General features: G+C 41.8%; 1 protein-coding gene across 1 annotated transcript in view; it reads left to right on the top strand.

Moving 5' to 3' along the window:
- Positions 1-26,457, top strand: part of IPO11 (importin 11) — a 335,766-nt gene that overhangs the window by 11,324 nt on the left and 297,985 nt on the right. The window contains exons 3-5 of the mRNA XM_075269811.1: positions 4,228-4,328; positions 23,270-23,342; positions 24,957-25,160. Of these exons, the coding sequence (XP_075125912.1) occupies positions 4,228-4,328; positions 23,270-23,342; positions 24,957-25,160 (378 nt within the window). The remainder of the gene's footprint in view (positions 1-4,227; positions 4,329-23,269; positions 23,343-24,956; positions 25,161-26,457) is intronic.

Genomic DNA, 26,457 nt, shown 5'->3' on the forward strand with positions numbered 1-26,457 from the left:
GACAAAACAGGACTAGCATAAGAAGAGGGGACTCCAGAAAAAAGAAACCATTGAGCAATATGCATGCATACAGAACTCAGACACCACATGACAGACAGACATCAAGATAAACCATCAGAGTGCAAGCATGGATGAGCGCTCAACACATTGTTCAACCAAAGAGGAACCAAAGACAAGCTAGTTCACACGTAAAAACCTCCTGGCTTATTTTGGTCCTGAAAAAAACCGCTTCCTAATTAGGAAGCTTTTTTTTTTACCTTGCCAAGCTTTTTTTGGAGCTTTTTTTTTTTTGTAAAAACCGCTTCCAAAAAAAGCCAGGCTGTTTTCCCCTCCCATAAACAGAATGGGCTAAAAAAACCGCTAGCGGGTTTTTTCCGCGCGTTTTTTTGCAAAAAAACGCGCGGTTTTCTCCTCCCATTCACTTCTATTGCTTTCTTCAGGCGGAAAACGCCTGAAGAAAGGTCATGTCGCTTCTTTTTTCTGCTAGCTGAAAAAAAGCTAGCAGAAAAAAAAGCTAGCTGTTCACATAGGGCTCCATTGTAAAGGGGCTGATTTTGAAGCGAAATCTGCTGTCAAAAACCTCCCCTTTGCCCACGAGTGAACTAGCCAAAGACACACAGGGTTAGGCAGGAGGAAGTTAAGCAGGTGCAAACACTAATATTTAAAGTTATAGAAGCAGGAACAGTGGTCACCCGTAAAAAGAGCATAGAGCGCAGGCATTACATCCCACCTCTGGGACCTTTACCTATTTCCAGATCTGGGGTCTCCATTTAGTCTTCACCTGGATGCACCACTTTAACAGAAGAGACAACTTCTGTTAAGCTGCTGCATCCAAGTGGAGACTGAATGGTGAGATGGGCAAAATGGAGAACGTCACAAAAACAGCCTAGCACACTAGCTTTCCATTAATTCTGGGTTAAGATGCAGCAGTTAGCTGTCTACTCAACAAGCGTCACTTTGAATGGGGGATGTGGACGTTCGATTTTTTTTTACTGCTGTGCTTCTCTAAATTTTCTTAATTTTTGGCCTAGTTGTCACATGATGCTGAAATATAAGGCCAGTTGTATACAGAAGAGGTGGTTAGTACATGGGCTGCCATTAATATTCCCTACTGCCGTATGTCTCTGCGTCTTTGTAACTTAGCGTATTCTCTATTCTCTCCATAGACTTCTGTGGGCACATGTAATCTGACGCTTCAGTGAACTGGCAGTCCGTCTTGATAAACCAAGACAGATTCAGTTGACATATCAGAGTTGAGGAGTAAATAGACTGCTAACTGTAAAATAAAGCATTTCTCTCCGTTAAAGTGTATTATATTCTCTCATAGTATTTACGGAAAGTTAGCGGAATAGATTGTGACCATGTGATAATGACCCAGGTGCTGCAGTCTTAACCACTGAGCCACACTTCTCATTTTACAATTGGGAACTTCAAAATTGGCATAATGCACCTCTCGTGCGGACCTAGTAGATAAATGTATACGTGAAAGCATTAAACATTGATCCTACATAGCCCGCACTTTGTTAATGACCTCCATAAAGTGTCTTGTGACTAATGTAATGGCGTTAGTATCGTGTCCAGACAAGTTTATTGTGTCTGTGCACCGCTAATGTGGGGAATAAAAATTCAGACTAGGATTTAATATTCGGCTTTAAACACAAAAGATGAATACAAATTCAGTTACCAGACAAGTGTAGATTGGAGCCTACGTATCTGACGTGCTCAGTGCTCGGCCTCAACAGTCACTTAAAATACAAATAGCGGGCCGGTTATTTTTGATGATGACGGCTTCTATTTCGTGATACTAGAAGTCTGGGGACGGCAATCAGCGCCGAGGCCATATCTAAGGCGCGTGTAATTGTACCTTGCAAATCAGAACTTATTTTGCGGCTGTTTTTTTTTGCAGGGAGCGTGAATGATACGACACCTCCTCTAGGTTGTGTCTGAGCGCTCTCATTTGCAGGCATGCTCTCTATATGTTTTGCTGAACTGTGAAATGAAGTTACAGGTTCACAAAGGTTTCTAATTATCTTTTAAATGAATTAAGTAAAGGCGGCCTGTGGTTAAGATAAGGCTGCATTCAGATGGTCAGGTTTGGTAAAAAAAACTGCATGCAGTTTTAGATATTAGATGTGTGTTACCTGTATAATTAAGCTGCATGCAGTTTTTAACTGCACCGTCTGAGTCCTATTAACTGTTTCCCACCCATCGCTATACCATTATATCGCACTGAGCATGTAGTATGGCGCAGTTCTGTTTTATGCATCAACACTAAAAGGGCTTATATTTGTGGAATAGCTGAACAGATTTGGTTTTAAAAAAACAAAACAAGAAAACTTGCTTGAACAGAGTAGAGCAGGGTTGGTCACATGACTCAGAGTATCAGCAAGAGAGGCAGAGGAATTAGTGCTTGTTCACATGGAGTTTTTTTGGCAGCAGATTTTGACGCGGAATCAAAATCCGCTGACAAAAAGGGCTCCTATTGACTTCAATGGGAGCTGCTCGTTTCTTTTTTCCGCTAGCTAGTAGCGGAAAAAAGAAGTGACATGCCCCATCTTCCCGCGGATTCTGTGACTGACTCAGCCGCGTCGTCCATACCTCGAGATTCCCTCCCAATTGGGCCCATTCATTCGGGCCTAATCAGGAATGGAGTGCCACGTCGGGATGTATCGGCATATCGCGTGGCTAGCCGTGACGGAATGTTCAGACATGGAATCCATCTTCCATTGTATGAACATATCCTTAGGGCTAGTTCACAAGGGGCAGAAGGGGGCGGATTCTGAAGCCGGATCCACCTCAGAATCCGCCCCCTCACAATACAGGTTACTGTATTACTGTACTAATTACTAATTACTGTATAAGCAATGCCGCCCCTGCTACCTCTTGTGTCACCCCCTCTACCTCATAGATTGTAAGCTCTTGCGAGCAGGGCCCTCAGTCCCATTGTGTGAAATGACGTTCTTTGTTATGTATCGGTCTGTATTTCAACCCCACAAATTGTACAGTGCTACGGAATATGTTGGCGCTATATAAATAAAATTTATTATTATTATTATATTATTAGAGGTCTATGTAGACCGCTAGCTTCCTTTTTTCCGTGAGTGGTATGTTCAGGCTCATGGAAAAAACTCATCCCTGGTGTCCGCCTCGTGACAGCAACCTCCGGACTAGGCCCATTCATTTGGGCTTACTTGGGACGTTACTAGGCGCATTTTGGTCCTATTCTGACGCACTCCATAAACCTAAGAGTGGGGGCAACAGGGAACCCATATATATATATATATATATATATATATATATATATACAGTATATATATGGGTTCCCTGTCGTTCCCTTTTCTTAGGTTTATGGAGTACGTCAGAATAGGACCAAAATATATATAATCAAATCAAACAAGCTTTATTGGCACGTCCGAATAGATATTTGGCATTGCCAAAGCTAGTAAAGTGTGTGTGTGTGGGGTAGTTGGATTCGGGTGGGTGAGTGGTGGGTATGGGGGGTTGGGGGGGTGGTTTGGGGTTTAAAGTCTGTGGAGTCTCATCTTCCTCTTAGATGGTGACCGCTATATGGGGAGGTGGGGTGGGGTGGGTGGTTTGGGGTATAACAGTCCGCGGAGTCTCATCTTCCTCTGGTTTGGTGACAGCTGGACACGTATAGGGCAGCGATCTCCACAGTGGCCTCTTCTTCTTCCAGTAGGATGTAGAGTTTCCTCTTCTATATCTGTCTCTCTCTCTCTCTGTCTCAGAAGCTGACCCACTACAGGAAATACCTTGGTAAACTTTTTATTTCTCTGTGTAACCCCTTTAATAAGCAATGCCCCCGGGTGTAAGTATGTTTGCTCACTTCTAAACTAACAATACGCCAATACGCCTCCATACTGGAGCTTTTGGATTCACTGCCTACAGTGTTTGTTGGCATCATGTCTGTAGTGTATATGTGTGTAGAAACCTATAAATATATCCAGACAGAGGGTACAGATCTTGGACTTCATTGACTTACAATGGGGTCATTGGACAACTAGAATACTTCTATGCACAGATCGAGTTTGCCATTGAACTAACATAACACCAGTGTGAACAGAACCATCTGCGATGAAACCGTATCATTACATGGTGGCTTTGGGCCCTGGCTCATATATGGGGTTGCTAACCCGATAACTCTAGTTACATATGGATATACATATTACATTTCTCATTGTATAACATGCTCCATGTTCTTGTCTGCAGAATATCGTCACGAATCATTCCCTGGATGTGAACGTTCGGTGGCTGGCCGTGCTCTACTTTAAGAATGGCATTGATCGATATTGGAGAAGGGTGGCCCCAAAGTAAGTTGCTTTTTCCCATTCTCTCTGACAAGTGTAGTGTCCACATCTTTTTATCTTCATTAGTCTCATGCGTCCCCCATTGGTAACTTTCATGCTGAACCCCTCTGATCATAGTCAGGTTTTATCTTCTTCTTACTGGATACAAAACCTATGGTAAATAATTCATTTTGATGTGTTTTAGTATGTGTTAGTGCAAAGACCAAAGCCTGTCCTCATTCTCCTTGCCTCATACATAATGCAGCCCCTGATTTATTTATCACTGACAGTTTTGTAGTGGGAAGACACATCCTCGTACATTCCTAAATGACTGATTTGGAGACTTGCCATAAGATGATGTTTTATAAATGTACGAGAAGATCTCCAGGAGTGCAACACACATGAATATAATGTGGTGTCATGGCATGCAATGATAAAAGAAGATCAACTGTGTATTTGATGGATAAACAAGTTTATTCTGCACCGAGTAGTGTTGCCCCAAGGTTTATAATGCTCAGCAACTCAATGAGGGTGGGCTCTGCTCTGAATATATATATACTGGTGGGGCTGGGTCTGTGTTTCAGAATCTCTTACAACAGGGGTAAGAAACCTTCAGCACTCCAGCTGTTGTAAAACTACATTTCCCAGCATGCATACTTGGTCTGCTGTTCTTGGAACTCCCATGGAAGTGAATGGAGCATGTTGGGAGTTGTAGTTTCACAGTAGCTGGAGAGCCGAATGTTGCTTACTCCAGTCCTACAACATAGGCTTATTCACATCAGGTTTTTTTGGGTTTTTTTTACATCCGTTTAAGCAAAAAACGGTCACAAATGGAAGGTCATTGTATTTTTTTTCGAGCACTATGTAGATTACTTTGCAGGGGTTGTAAAACTTAGATTTATTCTTCTGCATTTCGGCAGTGGCAACGTGTGGCCTTCGCCTGTAACATGAAAATAAGGGTGCATTGATCTGCTCTGGCACCCACAAGTGGCCACCAATAATTGGCCGATTGTATAGGTGTGTACCTGTATTATTATGTGCATGTTGGCAGCTGGTGCCAGGGTAGAAGACAGACTTGGTCGGGACATGTTACCAGCTGTTTATATACCTGTGTACACAGAGCCTTAGTTTTCCTTCACTCATCAATCCTAGCTAGCGCTCTAAAACTGGGTTCACACAGTGCGTTCTGTTGCTCTTTTTCAGAGTTGTTTTTTTTGTTTGTTTTTTTAAAGGGCTTTTCAGTCAAACTATAAAACCCAGGGAGGGCTAAAGGTGGGGGACAATAATAATAAAAAGTAATACCCTCCCTTGTTTGCGTTCTTTCGTTGCAGCACCGTTTCCCCCATACAGATGGGCCTGGAAGTGAAGGGGCTCAGGTGACCTCTGAAGCTGATCGCTGGCCTCAGCAGTCATATGTTGGGTACTGGTGCTTCATAGCAGTTACATCACCCAACATGAGACCGCAGAGACCAGCGATTGGCTACAGCCCCCTCCCCAGCTGCTTCACTTCCGGCCTGTCCATTGTAGGCTTGGGGTGAAATGGAGAAACATGGAGACATAAGTATCCCTTCTCTTTTTTTACGTTACCCCACCCTGGGTTTGACAGTGGAAACTCATTTAATGGCTGTTAGCTCACATCTAAGATGCAAAGTAAACATAGGCTAGGCAAAAGCCGGGTAGAAAAGCTCTGTGTGAACACAGCCTAATATCCAAAACCACACACAATAAGATTGTATACTAAATAAACATCTTATATTGTCAAGCACATTTTAGAATTGCATTATGGGGAAGCTTCACATGTCTAAAATGAAAGGGTACAAATTTATGAGGAGGAGATAAGGAGACGTCCTGTTCACGAGGGGATGAGGAGTGTGCGGTAATACTCCAGTCATCATCTTATCTGACATAAATGGCAGAGTTATTATTCTTATTTAGGAGGACAGGTTTGCTAGAAATCAGGTATGTACCAGTAGATGTCACTGTAGATTTGTGGATTCTGTATCCTGGATGGACGGCAGCGCTTGTTCCTTGCACACCTTCCGTGTGACATTGAAACTAGTTGCATTACCATCTGCGGTAATTCACTCCAGTGATTTATGTTTCTCCAAATCCCCGAACGCAACGATCATGTCCTCTGTACAATGGCAGTACCCAACTCTGTGATCAATACTGCAGGTCAGCGACTAAGAGGAAAGAGGGATCTTTACTTTTATCCAGGTTAGAAGGGAATGGATTTACTTACATGGTCTTTAATAGAAGCCTTGTCAGTCTATTTGGAACGGTGATTGAGGACAGTTTGGAAAAAATGTGCAATAAATGACGCGTCCTTATGGACTGGCACCGAAGCCGCGTCAACATCTGAACATCATGCTGCCTGTAGGCAGGTCTATTATCCCCATCCCCATCCTTCATGATCATTGCTTGCTGTCAGTGAATAGGAACTTTAAAATCTGTATCCACAACTTGTAGGTACTGATACGTCTCACAGCTGAGGGTTTGCTACAGATACTGTATAGAATAGGTATTATACACATCAGGTTGTTAGATGACTTGTCAATGGAGGGTATCAGTGCATGAACTTTCTTAAGGTTGCATGTTCCCCTCTGCTTTCCTGGGTGAACCCAAAAGTTTTTCTTTATGGCCTTGTCCATTCAGAATAGTTCTCTGGGATTGGGGGTATCGGGAAAGAGTATTCATAACAGCGTTCATTCCCAAAAGTTACCTGTAAATTCACTGGTTCTAATCGGGCCCTTAGGTTTCGTTCACACCCTTATTTAATGGCTCTGTATTATGTCCATCTGTAGTAGGTGCTGAATACAGAGACAGTGGGATTCTGCCGAGCTCTTTGCTCCATCCATTTTCATTTGCACATGCATTCTATATTTTTCAGTACATGGCATGCTCCATCAGATGTGGCTGACCTATGATATAGGTTGCAAATCAATGTAAAGTCATTATGTCCTCCGTATTATAAGTGATGGAAAATATTAATGACAATATAGATAAATTGTGCAAGCCAATACTGAAAAAAATCTGAAATAGCGACAGAAATGCTCAATGGCAAGTTCTTTTTTAGTATTTGAAGTGACCTCCTGTTCATGGTACAAAATGTCATGATATATTATTTGTAATTTATTTTAGAACGTTAGTAATTCCATGTAGCTATGAAATGGGTTTATTATAGACATAATGCAAAACTCGTAGGTGAAGGCAGAGGTTGTTCAGATGGTAGTATAGGAGGTTGTAGGGGTTCCTGTATAATTGGGGTTTTCTACCGTAGTTTTGTTTTTTTTGAAGGTTACAGTAATGGGAACGGCCGGATTTGATGGTGTTGAAAGGTTGCATGGGAGAAAAAAATGGTTATATGAAGGGCAGATAAGAGGAAAACAAAGAAGGAGGTCCAAAGATTACATATGGGGTGGTATCAAGAGACTACAACCCCATGCACATGACTGAGCATGCTTCCAATGTGGGGCCTAGTTTGCAGCAGAATGCACTCACCTCTGTGGGGGCTTCCAATCCGTTCCATTTCAATTACATGGGTGATTATAGAGCAGGTCCTACCCTGGTCCTTGTCACAATGGATCAGAAGTCCCCATGCATTCCATCCATTCCTCTGCAAACTCTGCCCCACATTGGCAGCATGCTCAGTCATGTACACGAGGTCTTTATCAAACAGGTATGGTGACGACAGGTTGTGAATGACCTTGTGTGTGATTGTTTAAAGAGTTTCCCAGAGTTACATATCGATGACCTTTCAATAGGCCATCAATTTAAGATTGTCAGGGGTCTGACATCCAGGCCCATTGCGATCAGTGGCTTTGCTTGGTATCTCAGCTCTATCCATTCACGCATTCACTTGCATGAGACTGAGCTGCCAACAGGCCTTGTGACTGTCTGCTTCAGATAGCTGATCTACACTGGTCCCAAGTGTTGGACTCCCACTGATCTTCAATTGATGACCTCTCATAACGATCGCTCCTTAATTCACAAATCCTGGAAAGCCCATTAGTATTTTAAATTGGATTCACCAGTCAGTAGTGATGGGATTGGCAGGAGGGAGAGGCAGAGAAGAAACAATGGTTGGGCTTGCTTAGTCAGGCACCAAGTTAGGTGGGAAGCCACAGAGAAGTATTAGTCTAGGCAAGAGATAAATATGGGCATGGACTAGCATAAGTAATGCCCATAAGCATAAGTAATGATGGTGAAGCAAGTTATGAAGGAAGAGCATTGAGTTTGGTAGACAATAAATGCATAATGTATAGTTAATACCTGGTGTAGTTTCTCTAATTCCTAGTCCACTCTAAAATTCTGCAAAAAGGGCACTAGCTACTCAGACTTAGGCTTTATTCACGTTTCCATTTATTACAGACATGTGCTACCCATTTTCCACTTGGACCACACATACATTGTTTGCTTTATGTATTGCTTTATGTGTTCCGTGGTTGATCTGTTTTTCATGTCGCCCTATTTCCTCATTCATGAGCTGTGTACAAGGCTATAGCACTTGTGTGAAAGGTAACTTGGTAGCAGCAGTGGTGAGGACCCAAACAGTCAAAGACAGGGACACAAAATATGCAGCAAACAGATATAAAAAAAAGCAAGAAAATAAACAACCCTTCACTGCAGGAACTAAATGTGCAAAATAAAATACAGCCTTAAATCAAGCAAAAACAAAACAAAATCTTGCTCTTATGAGCGACTAACTAAACAGAAACGATAACATAACTATACATGTGGCTTACTACCAGCCACACGAACAAAACAAGTGTGATATTGTCTCACCAGACTCAGGGTTACAGGGCAGACCCAGTCGCCTCCTCTCACTTCCTGGATCTGCATTGGAGTGCAGCATCTGCAGCCTTTTCTGGTCCAGTAATGAGCCAAAGACTCACACCTGGGCTGAGGCCTACTCAAGATCCGCACTGGACCACACATAAGTTAAAAACCTGAGTGAGATATAGTGAGATTCCAGCACCCTGCCTGTCACCTTCTCACACACGGCACAAGGAGTGGTGTTATAGAGCTGTAGGCGCTTCTTGAGTTGCCCTGTATTACGCTGTGTTTTGGTGATATTCTCCCCTACAAGTAATTTTAGCAAGGTCTGTAATGTAGCGTCGGATGTTGTTTAACAACTAGCACAATACCTAGTTTTTCTGGCTAGATCAATGTCCATCTTTTTTCCTGTTTCTTCACTCATCATCTTCATATCATTGACCCTTGGCTATTGTATTTTCATCTACTTGCCCTTCCTAAGGACTCTTACCTTGGTAACTACGGCCCTAAAGCTGTAATTAGTGGAAATGTGCAAAAGGGACAAGAAAACTATCACTGATTCACTGAAAATTTGAATGGCATTTTGGCCTTTTAAGGGCTCATTCACACGGGCACAGAGGGGGCGGATTATGGCGCGCAATCCACGTCATAATCCTTCCCCTCACAATGGTGGTCTATGCAGACCTCCAGGCTACTTTTTTCCATGAGCGGCATGGCTCCCTGTGTAACTCTTGGTGCCAAAATCCTCTCTTCCGCATGTAGTCTGATCCTGTAGACAGATTTCCTTCCATCTGTTTCAGTCTGTTAGCATGGAGAAGCACAATCTACATAGGACTTTGTATGGATAAAAGAGTTCACGGAAGGGAACATGACTACAGGATCAGACTACACAGAATCTGTTTGTGGTCTGTTACCTCTGAGACAGCAGAGGAGCTGTAGAAACAAAATGATAGGAACATTTCCATTAGGACATCCGATAAATGACTGTATAAGAGTGTCATCCCAATGTCAGTAAATAACCCCGTCTGCTTTTCATCTTTTCCGATTAAATAAGTATTCTTACCTTGCATTAGAAATAATAATAATTTAAAAAATGCGAAAAACCCCTGTAAAAATCCATGCAGATCCAAGAGAGGAAGATGCTGTTAAAGTGATTGAAGTGATGATTTTACATTAGCATTTGATCTTTATTGCAATACCAATATACTGCCAAGAGCGACTGAACCATTAATATCTCAAGTGTTTGATCAATAGTTTTATTGCCCGTAGTTCTTTTGTCCTTTCTTCATTTACTGGATTATTAATATTTCTTTTCTTTTTGGGATAGAACGTTCTCCTAACGTTATCATCCCAGCCCGGTATATACAGTAAACGCTCCTTATTGTTTGCTTTCTCACTTCTGGCTTTCATACATATGAATATTGAATTCATGAATTTGTTGATGTGACCTTTATTTTTCTGCAAATCCTATGCATTTGTCTTTTCTTAAAGTGAACATGTCAGGGGGTTCCTTATATAGGTCTTTATACTTGGAAAAGTAGCAAAAATGAGCCAAAACAAATATTTAGATATCAAAATAGATATCCATAAAGAATAATCTCTCCGAGTGAATAATGCTCTCCAGTGACCCACCCGAGTATAATGCTCTCTACTAAGTTTCCCCACCACAGTATAAATGCTTCTACTGAGTCCCCCTCACTAGTATAAATGCTTTCCCTGAGCCCCCTCCAACATAGTAAATCTCCCCTCCTGGGGCCCCCTATATAGTATAATACTCCCCAGTGGGACTCACAGACACAGCATAATGCTCTCCAGTGGCCCCCAAAAAATCCAAAACCTTATGTATTCTGCGCCCATGAAAAATATCAGAACTGTACAGCTACCTTCACACACTGAATGCTGCAAGCTCTTCAGCCTCTCTCCCAGCAGGAAGTCACAGCATGATCTAGTCATTACCTCTTACACTTACCCAGATGAAACCAGCGACAGTAAACAGCAAACATTTTTTATCCGTTGAAGGAAAGCTGTGGATTTAATAGATAGGGAATAGGGGATTTCAGTCTTCTGTCAAAAAAGATTTTCGAGCACACAAGGAAATCTTAATTCATCTTCTCATTCCATTATATCCAAATGCTACAATTTATTGGGATTTTTTTGTATAACTATTTTAACTGTTTCATTGCCATTGGTTTTCATGTACTTATGTTGAGTTACAGTGTATCAGCTTCTCAAGCAACATTAGAAGCTACCAACACCCAGAAGTTCTAGTGCCCCTAAGGGCACTTGGCCTTCTTACTTCTGAGATTAGTGAGAGTCATGCATTGGGCAGTTAGGGAGGCAGAAATGATAATAAATCATATCTGACATCAATGTAAGGGCGGGTTCACACCTGCGCCCAGTCTCTGCCTTGTGGGCTTCCATCTTCTGCCAACAGGAGACGGAAACCCGGCAGTCAGTGTCCGCCCTTGAGGGTCTTTTGGTTTCTGTGGCAAAACCTGTTCTGCATGTCCAACTTTGTGTCCGGTTAAAAAACTGGTTTCACTGCAGAGAGGCAGAAGACGCTCACGGGCGGACACTTTGCAAACAAGTGAAAACTGACTGCCGGATACCATCTCCTGTCCAGTTTTTGGGCAAAAAATGGAAACATGAAAGTGGAGACTGGGCACAGGTGTGAACCCGCCATAAGGGTATACTTATGCTGTTTTGGTACATTTCTATATTTTTAGTATCATAAGGTATCCACTGTTTTTTAATCGGATCGTCAGATGGAAAAGTCATGCAAATTTAGGTAGACTTTACGTTGGGGCCTCTAGCAAATAGGTAAAGGTACCCTTAAAAAGAAGTCTGCCTGAAACAGGGTATTAACCCGAAACACTGTATGTATTGATGACACAATGAATTTATTAAGAAGCATAGCCTCATTGGAGTGCGATTCTATTCTTTTTCTCTACTGAAACCGGCGTTCAGATGGTCAGCCCCTGACGGAACGTGCGCCCTTCTTGGACTTACCAGCTGAGTGCTGCCTACACTTGAGCTTGTCTCACATTTTCACCACACCATTATTCTATGTGAGATTATGGTATGCGCATGGTCTGATGACCGATCCTCTTTACGGTATAACTTCTTCATCTAACTTCCGGTATTTCCCTTGTTTCATTCTTGTGCCTGAGTGCAGTGTTTTGTGTCTTTCTTTTGCTTTTTCAGCACTTGGGATGTGAAGTGACACGGTGGTATTATTTTATATTTTAGCTGTTGAACTTTCTACCATCTGAAGCCGGCGTGGCAGTGTAGGCCTGTCATCAAAGACTTTCAATAATCCTCGCTGATACAGGGCATTAATCATGAGCCGCGTATCCCGCTGACTCAGTCAGAAATGATCCTAACTTCCCTAAATTCCTCACATAGTAATTTCTGTATTAAGGATGTGTCAAGCTGAGCTTTAAAGAGATAGCGTTTTGCAGGAGCCACTAAATAGATCATTTATTTCACAAGACAGTCGCCGTGTTCAGAAGGCACAAAAGTTCTGTCACGTCGCGCCGCTTGCCTGTTTACCGAGGAGTTTATTTGCTAATTTTGACTTGTCTAAGCATTTTGTTTCTTTGCCGCTGAGTTTTCTTTTTTTGATCGCGTTGATTGAATTTACTGCAACAAATTAGATGCCGGAAAACACATTAAAATATGCAAAACAGCAAATCTGCTCAGAATTGAATGATCAGCACCATGAGAACGAAGATATTGGAGGGGAATTTACCAACACAGACATGCCAGTTTTCTGGTATGGAATGGTGTTATTGGGGTTGTCCAGGATGTACTGTTTTTGGCAAGGTGGACAGTGATGGTGAAAAAAAACCCTAACTCATATGTCCTACTGCTACTCGTTGGGGCTTGATCCAGTGGAAGTTCTCACCACACGTGACCACTGAGGCCTATCAGCAGCCTAAGGAAAGGAACTGGGACATCAATCGCATTTGTTACCTGTGACGTCCCAGGCCATTAATTAATTAATTAATTAATTGGCCTCAATAGTCAAGTGCGGCAAGGACTTCCACCAGAACAAGACCCCAGGAACAGCAGGAATGGACCACCAAGGACATTTTTTTTTACCTACCTCGTCTTCCTTGCTAAAAACAGTTTATCATGAACAATCCTTTTTATGTGGTGCTCCTGGGGAACATGAGCCGTTTTTCACCAAAAATATGTGACATCCTCCCTTATGCACCTCATTTGCCACTATCTGAGCAAGGTGGGCCCGGGCAGGGGCACATCAGCCCAACATAGCGGTTATTATAGATTATAATGGGGTCTGTCGGGTGCAGGACTTTTCTCTCTGCTGATTTTATACAGTATCTGCGGAGGAGTCTCCTACTTGAACCTAGGATGAAAATCTTCTGTGAACTGATATATATGTCAGAGTCTGGGGTTGCTAGGTGGGGTGGCATAGACACACAAGTCCAGTTTCTTTAGTCCAAAAACAAAGGTAGAGTTTATTTTCACTCAAAAAAGGTAGTGCAGCAACAAAAGGAAACAATACAAAAATAAATCCCTGCCCGGCTAGGCTCTAACTAAACATAGAATATGTTACCTCACCTAGAATAACAGAAATCCAAAAAAAGCCAGTAGAATCATTCAGGACACAGCTCCAAAAATTTGACTTTTGTGTTTGCTCTCCAGCCAAGCTCTGCCAAAGTGTTGCTGCTGGAGCTGACTTCTTAATCCTCCTTGACGAGGAGTCTCTTTACAGCTAAGTCGCTGCCGGAACATCCCCAAAGTGTGGACTGGAGGTGGGTGGAATGACAGGTCCCACTACCAACCTACCTGTCATTCCTAAAAATCCAGCCCAGTACTGAGCATTTACCAAAATGCTCAGCAGACGAAAGTTGTCTGCTAAGAACAAACATTCCTGGAGTTTTCTCATCTCACCCACCTGAGTAGTCTGGGCGAGATGTACACCCCTCCATTACCTGACTAGCCATCGGCTTACTAAAATATATATATATATATATATAGTTATAGTTATAGTTATGTGTTTTGATTAGATTTTTATCTGTTCCTCTGGTTTAAACCTTTTATCCCCAACAGACTGTGCTTAATTTAGATTTTGTTCTTTCAGCAACTTCTTATTTTTACTTTATAAAACAAAGTATTATTGTGATCTGATGGATAGATTTAAAAAAACATAAAAAAAACCTCAAGTTGTTCAAGGACTCAGTGGCAATGAAATGATGTGTGTCATTTTAGGTATTTTGTACATGTGAGAGGTCCTCAATATATTGTCTGAAAAACCATCCCCTCAAATAATAATTGAGGGGATGGTGGTTAAAGTTAGGTTCTCATTGACCTGTCATGGATCCAGAAGATGGTGCTTCCTCCTCCAGGATGTAATTAGGAGAACAGTGCACTCTGTATGCCACCCTCTAGAGGGCAGCATCCTTAACATCATGCATGACTCAGTTAAAAAGTCTACGCTCATGATGCGGATTTAATTGCCAAATTAGTATTTCTAGTCCAAAAGGAACAGATTCCCAGCTATGGACAGCGCTGTTTCGGCCTGTTGGGCCTCCTCAGCATAGCGCAGGGATACCATTTAGGCAGTAATAAGCACCACCCCGTGTCCACATCAAACCAGCCAGACATACTTGCTGCAACAACAAATACAGAGGAGGATGGTGTGTTTGCAATGTCAGGCTGGGCCGACTGGATTCACAACAAACCAGGTAGAACCTACTTTCTAGTCTCAATCCGGTGTCGTCAGCAGTACTTTGTACAGCTTCCAGGATCTTTGGTGACATCATCCTCACCATCTAAAGTCCTGGAAGGTGCATTTTAGAGTTAACTTTGCAGTGTTTTGCAGAAATGGGAACTAGGATTTGGCACATATACCAGACCTGAGTGACGGAATTTACTTCCATGACTACCTTATATTTCTAAAGAAAAAAAAAAGCTAGAGTGACTTTCTTCCCAGACAATAACATTTTAACGGGTAAAACGATCAGTCGTTCCAGTTGCAATTGTCCGTTTTGATCAACTTTAGTGTAATGTGTATCGCCACTTCTAGGATAGCCCATTAATGTGGCATCAGTGGAAGTCGGACCCCCGTCGATCAGCTGAGTGAAAGGTTTGTAGTAGCCCCCTGGGGGTTTCAGTTCCTTATTGTTCATCCAGACTCAGCAGCTCAGCTCCGTATATAATTTATTTATATATAGTGTGCCTGTATCGCCCAGTAGAGCAGGATTCTGTAGAGTTGTGTTTTGATAGATTTTCTTTCACAGGTATCCAAGCGTTAATTCCAGATAAACCAACTGTAATTGCTCATGTAGCGCTTTAATGAAAAACTGGTTGGCATTTGACAGTTCCCGGCATAGAGAGTGATGGGCTTAGCTGTTAGACTAAAACCTTGCTGAAGTCGGAAGAATCTGAAGTATTTTGAGTTTAGCGTGGCCGTATTAGTGCGTTAAGTGGTAATATAGATCATTTAGCAGTAGGTGCTTGTGTTAAGGTAATTAGATCCCTTGTACAAATTTCTACTAGACCCCACTTTGCTCTTAACATAGTATTAGAACCAATTTGTGGTCTGTTTTGAGAGCCTTTATTATCTGTATATTAATTTTACAGCTAAGGGTAGGTTCACACCAGCGCCCGGTCTCCGGTTTGCGGGTTTTCACTTGAATGGGTTTGCAAAGTGATCACCCGTGAGCGTCTTCTGCCTCTCCACTGCAAAACCGTTTTTTTTTTTACCCGACACTAAGTTGGTCATGCAGGACTTTGTGTCTGATTAAAAAAAAAAACAGTTTCAGGGGCAACACGGTGACTCAGCCTTGCAGCACTGGAGTCCTGGGTTCGAATCCCGCCAGGAACAAAATCTGCAAGGAGTTTGTATGTTCTCCCCGTGTTTGCGTAGATTTCCTCCCATTCTACAAAGACATACTGATAGGAAAAAAAAAGTAGATTGTGATCCCTATATGGAGCTCACAATCTACATAAAAAAAAACAAAACAAAACAAAAAACGGTTTCGCTGCGGAGAGGCACAAGGCACTCACGGGCGGTCACTTTGCAAACCCATTCAAGTGAATGGGTTTGAATACTGACTGCCAGGTTTCCGTCTCCTGTCCAGTTTCTTGGGCAGAAGACGCAAAGCGGAGACCGAGCGCAGGTGTGAACCTGCCCTAAGAAGTTATTGCATAAGTGTGTGGTACGGTGAGCTAACTTCTAACTTTCAATCTTATTGACTTTATGTGCAAGATAATGGGGATTATGATCCTCTTTTATGTGCTTAAAAACTATTTCGGAGATTTAATATAGTGACTGCGGCATCTAAGGGGTGTAAGTGTTACGGCCCCGATCAACAATGCTGTGCATTATCATTGTGATAAATTATCCCATATCACCATTAGAAGTTAAAGGGAATCTATCAGCAGGAAAAGTGGTATCCTACTAATGACAGAGAATTGTAGGATGACCTCTACGTTCTACATAGATGCTTTTTTATTCTTCATTGAAGCGCCATTTTCATGAAAATCATTTTTTTTTTAATTCTTATGTAACTTAGGTGAAAAGGACTTTAGGGGCGTTTCTATTGCAGGGTTTTGCTCTCCGTCCAAGATAACCATCCCTAACTGCAGATAAAGTGGGAGAAGTCAATCAAGTAATGGGGGGCAGAGCTGGGCCACAGTTAGAGGTGGTTATCTAGAGCAGATAAGAGAAGAAGAAATGCCCATAAAGCCCTTTTCAGTTAATTTGCATAAGAATGAAACACTGATTTTTATGAAAATGGAGCTGCAATGCAGAATAAGAAAAGTATCTTTGGAAAGTGTGGAAGTCGCACTACAAGTTTAGTTTGATACCAATTTCTCTGCTGACTCCCTTTAAGGGGCTCTATCATTTGGAAAATTCATTTTTAACTAAACACATACTTGCATAGCCTTTAGAAAGGCTATTCCACTTATACCTTTTGTATGCTAATCACCTCAGTAGTTTTTGAACGAACATGTTTTTATCCATATGCTAATTAGCCCCCACTGTGCACTCTGGAAGTCTCAGCGAGCACTCCTCTCTGCTGTGTGTGTGTGTGTGTGTGTGAGAACAGGGAGATGAATCATCATCATCAGCAGCCTATGCTGTACACAGAGAGGAGAGTGCTTGATGAAACTTCCGGGTGTTCGCTGGAGGCTAATTAGCATATGAGTAAAAACGGGCTCATTCAAAAACTACGAGGCGATTTACATACAAAAGGTAGGTGTGGAATAACCTTTCTAAAGGCTATGCAAGTATATGTTTAGTTAAAAATGACTTTTCCCAATGATAGAGCCCCTTTAAATCTGTTATACTGCCAGGGGACCTTTTCCTATTAAAATTTGTTTTACCACCAAAAAAAGTTTAAGCTTATTTGGTATTGATGTATTCGTAATGACCCATACTATAATAATAAAGTATTATTTTGCAGGTTGAATGATATTAAAAAACAAAGACAGATTTGCTGCATATAACCCAAAATGGGACAGCCCATCCTACAAAAAAAATAAGCCCTCGGACAGCTCTGTTAATGTAAAAATAAAAAAGTGTCTCCTTCCAAAATATAAATTTTAATACATTTTTCTCTTGATACTTCTATCCCTATATACCACATTGTGATGGTTACCTAGGACCATTGGGAATCGGGCTCTAGTAGCACACTTTTTTAGTGTCTGTGGACAGCTATGTGTCACTTACATGCATCAGAACCTTCTCTATGAGGAATTTGTATGGACTGTACCACACAGACTAGCGTTGGGGAGGATATAAACAGCTACTGCTGACAAATATACAGCTTATTTCACAGTTATAATTAAAGAGATGACCGTGCAGCCTCCCTGACTGTGAGTTATGGTCTCTTCCGTTATTTTGGAGTGGAGGATAATCACAGTGTATACCCAGCAGGCAGGGCTGGTACTTGCTCTAGCTGCTCATGTGCAGAGAACAGGCGGCGCTGCAAAAAGTAAGTTCAATACACAGAGTGTTACATACAGACAAGGTGGTGGATACAGAGATGGAAAGTTGTGTTTCCAGTGGAGGTCTTCTTTAAATATCAATGTAGTCCTTGTCCTTAAGGGGTTAATGGAAACAAAAATAACTAGAAGGGCTTTGTCTTAACTTTCTCGGCAGAATGTACTATGCGAGCTCCCTTGTTAGGTACATGGTGGTATTATTTATTACGCCAGTAGCTTCTCGCAGATTGACAGTGACCCACATTTAACGTCAAGCAGCCTATTGAAGAAAGTTGGCAAGTCATTAGACGTTAAGATAAGAAGGGAAGAAAGGAACATTTGCAAAAGCTGAGATGTTTGATATGTCTGGACAGAAGCTCTAAAAGCCATTTGATGTAGTTGTCAATCCTTGTTCTTCTGATACTTTACAAACTAAAGGAAAGTGAACAAGATGCATCTGAACACAAGCGAGACGCTCTCGCCTCCCTGGATTTTTAGCGTCTCCTTGCTTCACTTCTGATGTCACGTCAGTAGCGGCTTGTTGGTATGCCTACCTAGTCTAGAATTTGCAGTTCAAACAATAGACTTGGTTGTGTTGTTCTGCTCTCCCCAGTTGTCTGTCGGTAAAATAATATCTCTTGGTGTGATGTGACTTATCACAATTTTTTTTGGCGATCTTGACTAATTACAGGGGATCTGTCACTTCTCCTGACAAGTGTGTTTTGTTTTTAAAGTTTTTAAATAAAATAAATAATTGTATTTTACCTAATATAACAATTATACCAAAAGACTCATAAAATATGTCTCCTTCTGAAACATTGAAAATGGCCCAGTTAGGAAGTTGCTAAAGGGGTTTTCTCATTTCAGGGTTTCACCTTCCCTCCTGTCTCCTCTCTCCTCCACTTTCTGGTTTTCAGCTCATTCTTTCACAGAGCTCCTACTTGCTCTAAACTTTACAGTTATCTATAACTTAATCTTAACCTATCTAGCCTCATTAGAGCTCAAAAACTGGGAGCCGCATGCAGTCAGAGTAAGAGCAGAGAATATAGATGGCCAGGAGTCCTCATCTTGACTTGTGAGCAGGACAGTACCCTAGACAACTAGCTGTAAAGAATGAGGAGAGAAGATAGTTAAAGCAATATATTGGGTAATACGTCAGTTAGTTTCAGCTACAAGTCTGATATATGACAATGTCATATAACACCACTTTTGCAACCATTTTGGTAACACCCGGTTGTCATTTATTAAAACATTTCTAGGAGGAATAACCTGAGGAATGGAATAAAACAGAGTTATGATAAACGATGTTGCAGAATTCTTATGACATGAGGAATATACAGTAATAATTTACTAGGACAGACACGTCTGGAGGGCCACCAGGTCCTCTCTAAGGTGCCCTTGTGTCAGTAACTGGGGCTGCCTACTTTCTGTAATATAAGGTCATTTTGCTTTCACTCCATTGTCTGGGACTTGTTTCCAAGTATACATGACCCGTCGCTCTTAAATAAAGTCTTCCTCCCGCTTTAAACCTTTAACATTGAAATTCACTTTCAGGCCAAATCTATAATTACAGCCATAAATTCTGAGTGTTGCTCTTAGTGCTAAATTGGACCTGTACGCATAATATCCATTTTACTGTCACGGTCAAATTGTTCTTCATTTTTCATGCTAAAATATTTTATTTAGTGCGAACCTTATTTCTCCGTTCAGTAGACTTAGTAAGCGGTGGATTGTCGTCTTCGTAAACATTTTTCTTCGGCTTTTTGCTTGAAGACTTTTCCTATGTGAATGAATTTATCACCTCTAACTAGGTGCGGCATAGGCGCTCCATATTAATGCCACGGACCTGGTACTATCCCTCATCTATACTACTTTCTGGTTTATACGTGGCGTTCTCATTAGTTTAATTCCAGCTTACAGGGCGCTTTTTAGGGTCCTTTATCCAAAACACCATACATGTCTGTAGAGCAGTTTGATTTATGACTCGAGCAAACGACTCTCCTTGAGACAATTGTTTAATGAAATTTTACTTTTTAATAGGTTTTGTTTTTTATTTTGCTTCTACCTTAAAGGGTTTTTTTCAGGAGTAATTAATTACTGTAATGACTTATCCTAAACATAGGAATGAGGAATGAGAGGTCTATGGTAGATCTGACCTCTACCGATTAAACATTAATGGTCAATTTTTTAAGCTTGGCTTACACAGGGTGACCATTTGGCTTTGGACAGACGGTGATCTGTCGTGTAGGAATTTTTTGGCCATTGTAGATTGGAAATAGATGTGTTGGACATGACCTGCCACAAACCATGTGACTTTGTCTAATCCTAATGGTGGCCACATAAGATATTGGTTTGCAAACCTTTGACAGATACAGTGAAATTTGGTAAAATTTGCCAAGAATCTCATGTCTGTGGTGGTCATACACATAAGATTAGCAGTAGATACTAATAAGGGAAGCTGAATATGCCAACGATCTGTGGATAAATATCCCATGGGTATGGCCAACATAAAAGGAGTCTGTTACCAGAACCCAGCTCCATAGATAGATGGGACAGGATCACATGAGTCAAGCAGTATTTTGCCCCTTGCTGCCGAGATATCGCCATTGCTCTTTGGAACAACAAGGGTGTTGCTATTACAAAGGGGAAAATACTATTTGGTTTAGGTGACCCTAATCCAATAGTTCTCGTCCTGTGGTGTGCATACCTCATGGGGTACGCCATGCAGTCAGTAGGAGTACATGACTGTCTATAACATCTCAGACTCCGGAGCTCCGGACAGCTAGTGCCATGCAAACCACCACCATCGGCAAATACAAAGGCATAGTGACTACTAAACAGAGGCAGGCATCGTAAGAAAGGGTTAAAGGGTCAAGATTAAGGGGGCTGGTCTCCTCTACAGCAAAGGGTATTCTATACTGAATAGACAGGTGGCTTCTGGTCTTTGATCTGACTGATGAAAAGCTGATCACATGTCATGCCGATGTCCATTAGGGGGTACTTGGTTGGAATTTTTTTCCTGATGGGTACTTCATTTGAAAACACTGCCCTAATCTTAGGGGATCAGTGATATACTGGGTTCTGGTGCCTTTTAGGGTCCATGTTTTGGAGCCAATAAATATGTCTATTTTTTTGCATCTGTTTAGCATCCATTTTGCATGTGTTCCCAATCTGGATCCAATAGATACAGCGATCAGTGAAACACTGCCGTGTACATGAGCCCATAGGTGGGCATTCATTCTAATGCTATTCGAGTGTCATCAGATAAAAAAACCAAAGACACTCGCCTAACAAGAACGATCATGTACACAGAGCCTTAGGCTGATCTTATCCTGTGTCTTCATACTTTTTACTAGACTTATGCTTGTGCTGCTCATAACTATGCTCCATATTTCAAGTTTTCTGGTCCTAGAAACACAAAAGTAATGCTACTGACAGATCCAGCATCACAAGACTGACCCCTTTGCACACAATGGGATCCCTTGGGTTTCCTTCTTGCTGTCATTTTCCTGGAAACAGCGGTAACTTGTCCTCTGCTATTCACTGGCTTTTTTGGTGAAATCTGTGATAAAATTGTAAAACTATTCTGATTCTTATTTCTTGTCTTGTATGTCATTTTTTGGTTCACTTCGTTCACTTTGCTTCCATTTTCAGCACCTTATGGTGTACTATTCTGCCCTTCACAATGGGGGGAATTCATCATTTTCTGCTCCGGTTTTCTGGCGTTTGGTGAAAAGCTCTTCCTTGTTCCTAATGCATGCCACTAGCCCCAATACGTGCCACTAGCCCCAATACGTGCCACTAGCCCCAATACATGCCACTAGCCCCAATACTTGCCACTAGCCCCAATACGTGCCACTAGCCCCAATACATGCCACTAGCCCCGATCCGTGCCTTGCCATCCATATTCTACTTTGGTCGGACTGATTTATTAAAATTAGTGTGACGTAGAATGGAAATTTACACCAGCTCCTACCTGTTGTAGATTTCCATTCTGGCGCCAGAGGAACATCCTACAGATTTGTGAAGAGGTCGCTACCTCGTCATAATTCCCCCCATTCCCTGCACCAGTTAAGCTACTTTTGAAGACTGGTGTACAATATGCCAGTCTTAATAAATTTGCCCCTACGTATTTTTCATTTCTTTTCATTTGTTCTTCCTTATTGTATGTTCATTCTACCTATGAAGGTAGAATCACAGTCATTTTGTTCCAGAACCGACATATGTCATGAGGTTGACCGAAAACAATGTAGATCAACCTAAAGCCGCCATTCACTTTCTATAGCTGTCAGGAGAAGATTGGTTTGGCCAACATCTATTCTTCTGGAGCTCCCCATTCAGTAGCCCAGTTTGCACTTGTGCTATCAGAGGCTGCTTCCTTTGGCAGTGTCTTAATATACATAACAATGAATCACACGCTTAGGGCGGGTTCACATCTGCGCCTGGTCTCCGATTTAGCCGCCATTCCAGACGGTTTCCATCTTCTGCCCCACGAAACTGGACAGGAGACGGAAACCCGGCGGTGAGTTTTCAAACCCATACACTTTTTTTTTTTTTTAACCGGACACAAAGTCCTGCTAAAAAAAACGGTTTCCCCGTGGACAGGCAGAAGATGCAAACGGGCAGTCACCTCTGCAAACTCATTCAAGTGAATGGGTTTGAAAACTGACTGCTGAGTTTCCGTCTCCTGTCCAGTTTCTCGGGGCAGAAGACGGAAACCCACTGGATTGGCTAAACCAGAGACCGGGCGCAGATGTGAACCCACCCTTAGAAATCCAAGTTCCCAATCCCTACTGCTGTCAGAACCCCACATACATAAGAAGGTTGACTAGTCCTGTTGAAATCAGTGAATTTTGCTGCCTTGGCTATTATGTTTATGGCCATCTGAAGACTTCCGTTTTAGAGTTCTTGCCTTGTCCGAGAAATCAAGTGCCTCAGTCTATGTAAAGTATGGGTGATGTAGCAGAAAGAGGATGTTATCTATCCTATGGTGATAGACTTGTCACCAGTGACACTTTAGTTTTCCTTGCGCTGGTGGAGGCGACAGAATTATATCCTAGCAATATGTCGCAATCATTTATAATGTAGCTGGGACGGTCTGTGACATTCGCACATTACTGTATATGGCGTTTCTATGGCATTTCTGAAATGAATCTGTATTTCGACATGATACCATTGCTCTCATGTTCTACAACTTAATTTTAGCTTTATTATTCTTTTTTCACCAGTGCTCTTTCAGAAGCGGAGAAGTCAACATTGCGAGCAGGACTCATCACCAACTTCAATGAGCCAATAAATCAGGTTAGTGTATATTTTAATAGTGATGAGTTACTCGCGCATTGTACCAGAATCCCCGTGGAGCAGCACTTAGGATCACTCCCATGTGGATTATTTACGTCTCCATTATTAGGGATTCTTTTGGTCACTGATGGCTCCAGGGAGGACACTTCTTTAAGTGTCGGACCCCCACTATTTTTTAATTGATGAACTTTCTAAAGGATACTTATATAGCAAAACCATATTCCACAGCACTTTGCAGACATTTACAGTCAATGTCCCATATAAGGCTCACAATCTACATTACCTATCAGTGTGTACCTGTCCTGAGATAGAAGGGCCTTTAGCATTTGGTTTATTTTTGTTTTTTTCTGCATAGCAATACTTGCAGCCCTCCACCATCACTTTATAAGTTAGAGGCATCCCTTTAATAGTGCTTAGACACAGGCTACATAAAATTGTTCAGCCATAGCAATCTATGATTTGAGTGAACTAATGTTATCAAAGTTGTATCTGAATTTAGAATTTACATATTAGATCTGACCCTTTAGATTTGGAACAATCCATTTGGGGAATAGGACTGTCCTCAATCTGTGTGCACACTGCTAGACTCAATATATAGTAGTGATCTGACCTAGATACTAAAATACCGTATATACCCGAGTATAAGCTGAATTTTTCAGCACAGTTTTTGTGCTGAAAAAAGCCCCCCTCGGCTTATACTCGAGTCAGCAAAAAAACCATAAAAAAATAATTTTTTTTAGGGGGGGGGGCGCTATGACCAGCCACAATGTTAATGTATAGAATCCCCCATAAAATAGTGGGGCAAAAAAAAGAAGCTTTAAAAATAAATACAAGTTGTAAATCCCTCCTTTCCTTAGAATACATACAAAAGTAGAAAATGACTGTGAAACACAAACACATTAGGTATCCCTGTGTCTGACAGTGCCCGGTCTACTAAATATAGGGGATCTGCAGTGCTCCTGTTCTGTCAGGAAGGGGTTAATAGGAGCACTGCAGATCCCCTATATTCAGCCAGGCTGAATTCCAAGTGGGGGAAAAAAAACCAGCCCTCAGGCTCAGGGAAGGGGCAGACAGACAACCAACACCCCCTCCCCTTCCCATCAACTACTGCACCCAAAAACTCCAACCATTTTAATTTTTGAAGTTTTCCAGTAGCTGCTGCATTTCCACCCTCGGCTTATACTCAAGTGAATAAGTTTTCCCAGTTTTTGTGGTAAAATTAGGGGCCTCGGCTTATATTCGGGTCGGCTTATACTCGAGTATATACGGTCGACCCCCTCCCTGTAGTATACGTAATGGTATGCTTTAGCTACCTCGCTGGCTTAGGCTGTAGTAGGAAAGATACCTGTCATGTGCATTGATTTTCTTTTTGTGGGGGTAGCTGTAAAGTATGGGGGAGAGCATTGTCCTATAGACTCCCTGGTAACTGGGTTTTTAAAGGGAGCCTTTCATGAGAACCAATCATATCATCCCAGCAGGTACATCATATGTGTCACAGAGTATAACATATAGAGAGTACACAGGTCTTGTGTTTTTTTTATCTTTACCTTTGTACTATAGGTTTTGAACTCTTAAATCTGCCGTCATCGGATTATATGTCTGTCTGTCTTCTAGATTGCCACCCAAATTGCTGTTCTTATTGCTAAAGTTGCCCGCCTTGACTGTCCTAAGCAATGGCCTGAACTGATCCCCACCCTGATTGAGTCAGTGAAGGTCCAAGATGATCTGAGACAGCACCGAGCACTACTCACCTTTTATCACGTGACCAAGACCTTATCTTCTAAAAGACTTGCCGCCGACAGAAAGCTGTTTCAAGATGTAAGTATACGCGGAGTGATCAATGCCTGCTATTCCGATAGTCTTACTTTTTAAGTTAAAGTATTACATCACTATGTCTGCACAGGTATAATGAGTGTTAAAATCTATACGAGCCTGAACACTCAGCCTTCTCATCTGTCCTCACTCTGTTCCTTTTTGTGACCGAGGGACTGAGATAAGACAGATACAAAGTAAGACTTCTGTGTTTAAAGTGTGATCCAAGAGGTGGTTGGAAAAGAAGTAAAAAATGTCTTGTTCTATCCGTAAAGGAACATTCCATTAAAAAAAACAAAGTAACCACTATATATGTCTACTGCAAGGGGGCAGTGCACAAGAGACTTACTGTAGTGCATACTGTATGTAGCATTTCTCCTAAAGCCATTAAGATTAGTGACTGTCCATGTAGGGATGGGCCAGGTTTGCCAGAACTTTAAGTAGTCATCTGACAGTACTCCTTAATATGACAAATCACTAATATACATCATGTTAAAATTATGCACTGTTTAGGTTGAGTTACCTTCGGATTACGTGATCACATCTGTGATCTGTGTGTTTCGTTTGCAGGCTCCCTGCAAGCACTGAGGAATGCAAACAAAACGTCACTGTAGCATGTCGCCTATTCTAAGCCATTCACTCATCACCCCCCTATCTTTGGGACCGAGCTGAAACATGCCTACTGCCTGTGGTCCTGCCCCCTTGCCTATCGCTGTAACCGCAAACACTGTCTATTACTCTACCCTAGTGCGGGGGCTGCCATGATAGTCTTCTGGGACTTTTTGCTCCCTGGAGCACTGCCCTTTCTACTCTCACCCCTACCAATTCTTGTTTGATCTCCACACTGCTATGACATTACTCACCCTACCTGAGCAACAAGTGCATTGCTCACAAGGCTGAAGGCCCGCCTCCAGTGCACTGAGTGCCTCATTGCCATAAGACTTCAAAGTTGTTTTTCTCCAAACCTACAAAAGTGACGTATATAATAGACATATGATGTTTATCACGGTAAGGTGCTTTGAAACGTATAGGCAAGAGTCACTTATACTTGGGGGAGGTGATAGACTCCCTTTAAATATTTTGTAAAAAAGTCACCTGTATAGTTACAGTGCCGGAGGCCGCCAAGAACTGCTTATTGATGATGTTCCCCACTGACCTGATACCGACAGTATCAAAAACCCACGTGTGAGGGTTATAATTATGTAATGTATGAAAAACATTGTTATCCTTAAAAGCTGAATGCTAGATATAGTTGCTTATGCTTGAAACTAGTATAATGTTATATGATAAGATGGCGCCTGTA

The sequence above is a fragment of the Leptodactylus fuscus genome, chromosome 1, assembly GCF_031893055.1.
Source record: "Leptodactylus fuscus isolate aLepFus1 chromosome 1, aLepFus1.hap2, whole genome shotgun sequence".
Classification (NCBI taxonomy): Eukaryota; Metazoa; Chordata; class Amphibia; order Anura; family Leptodactylidae; genus Leptodactylus; species Leptodactylus fuscus.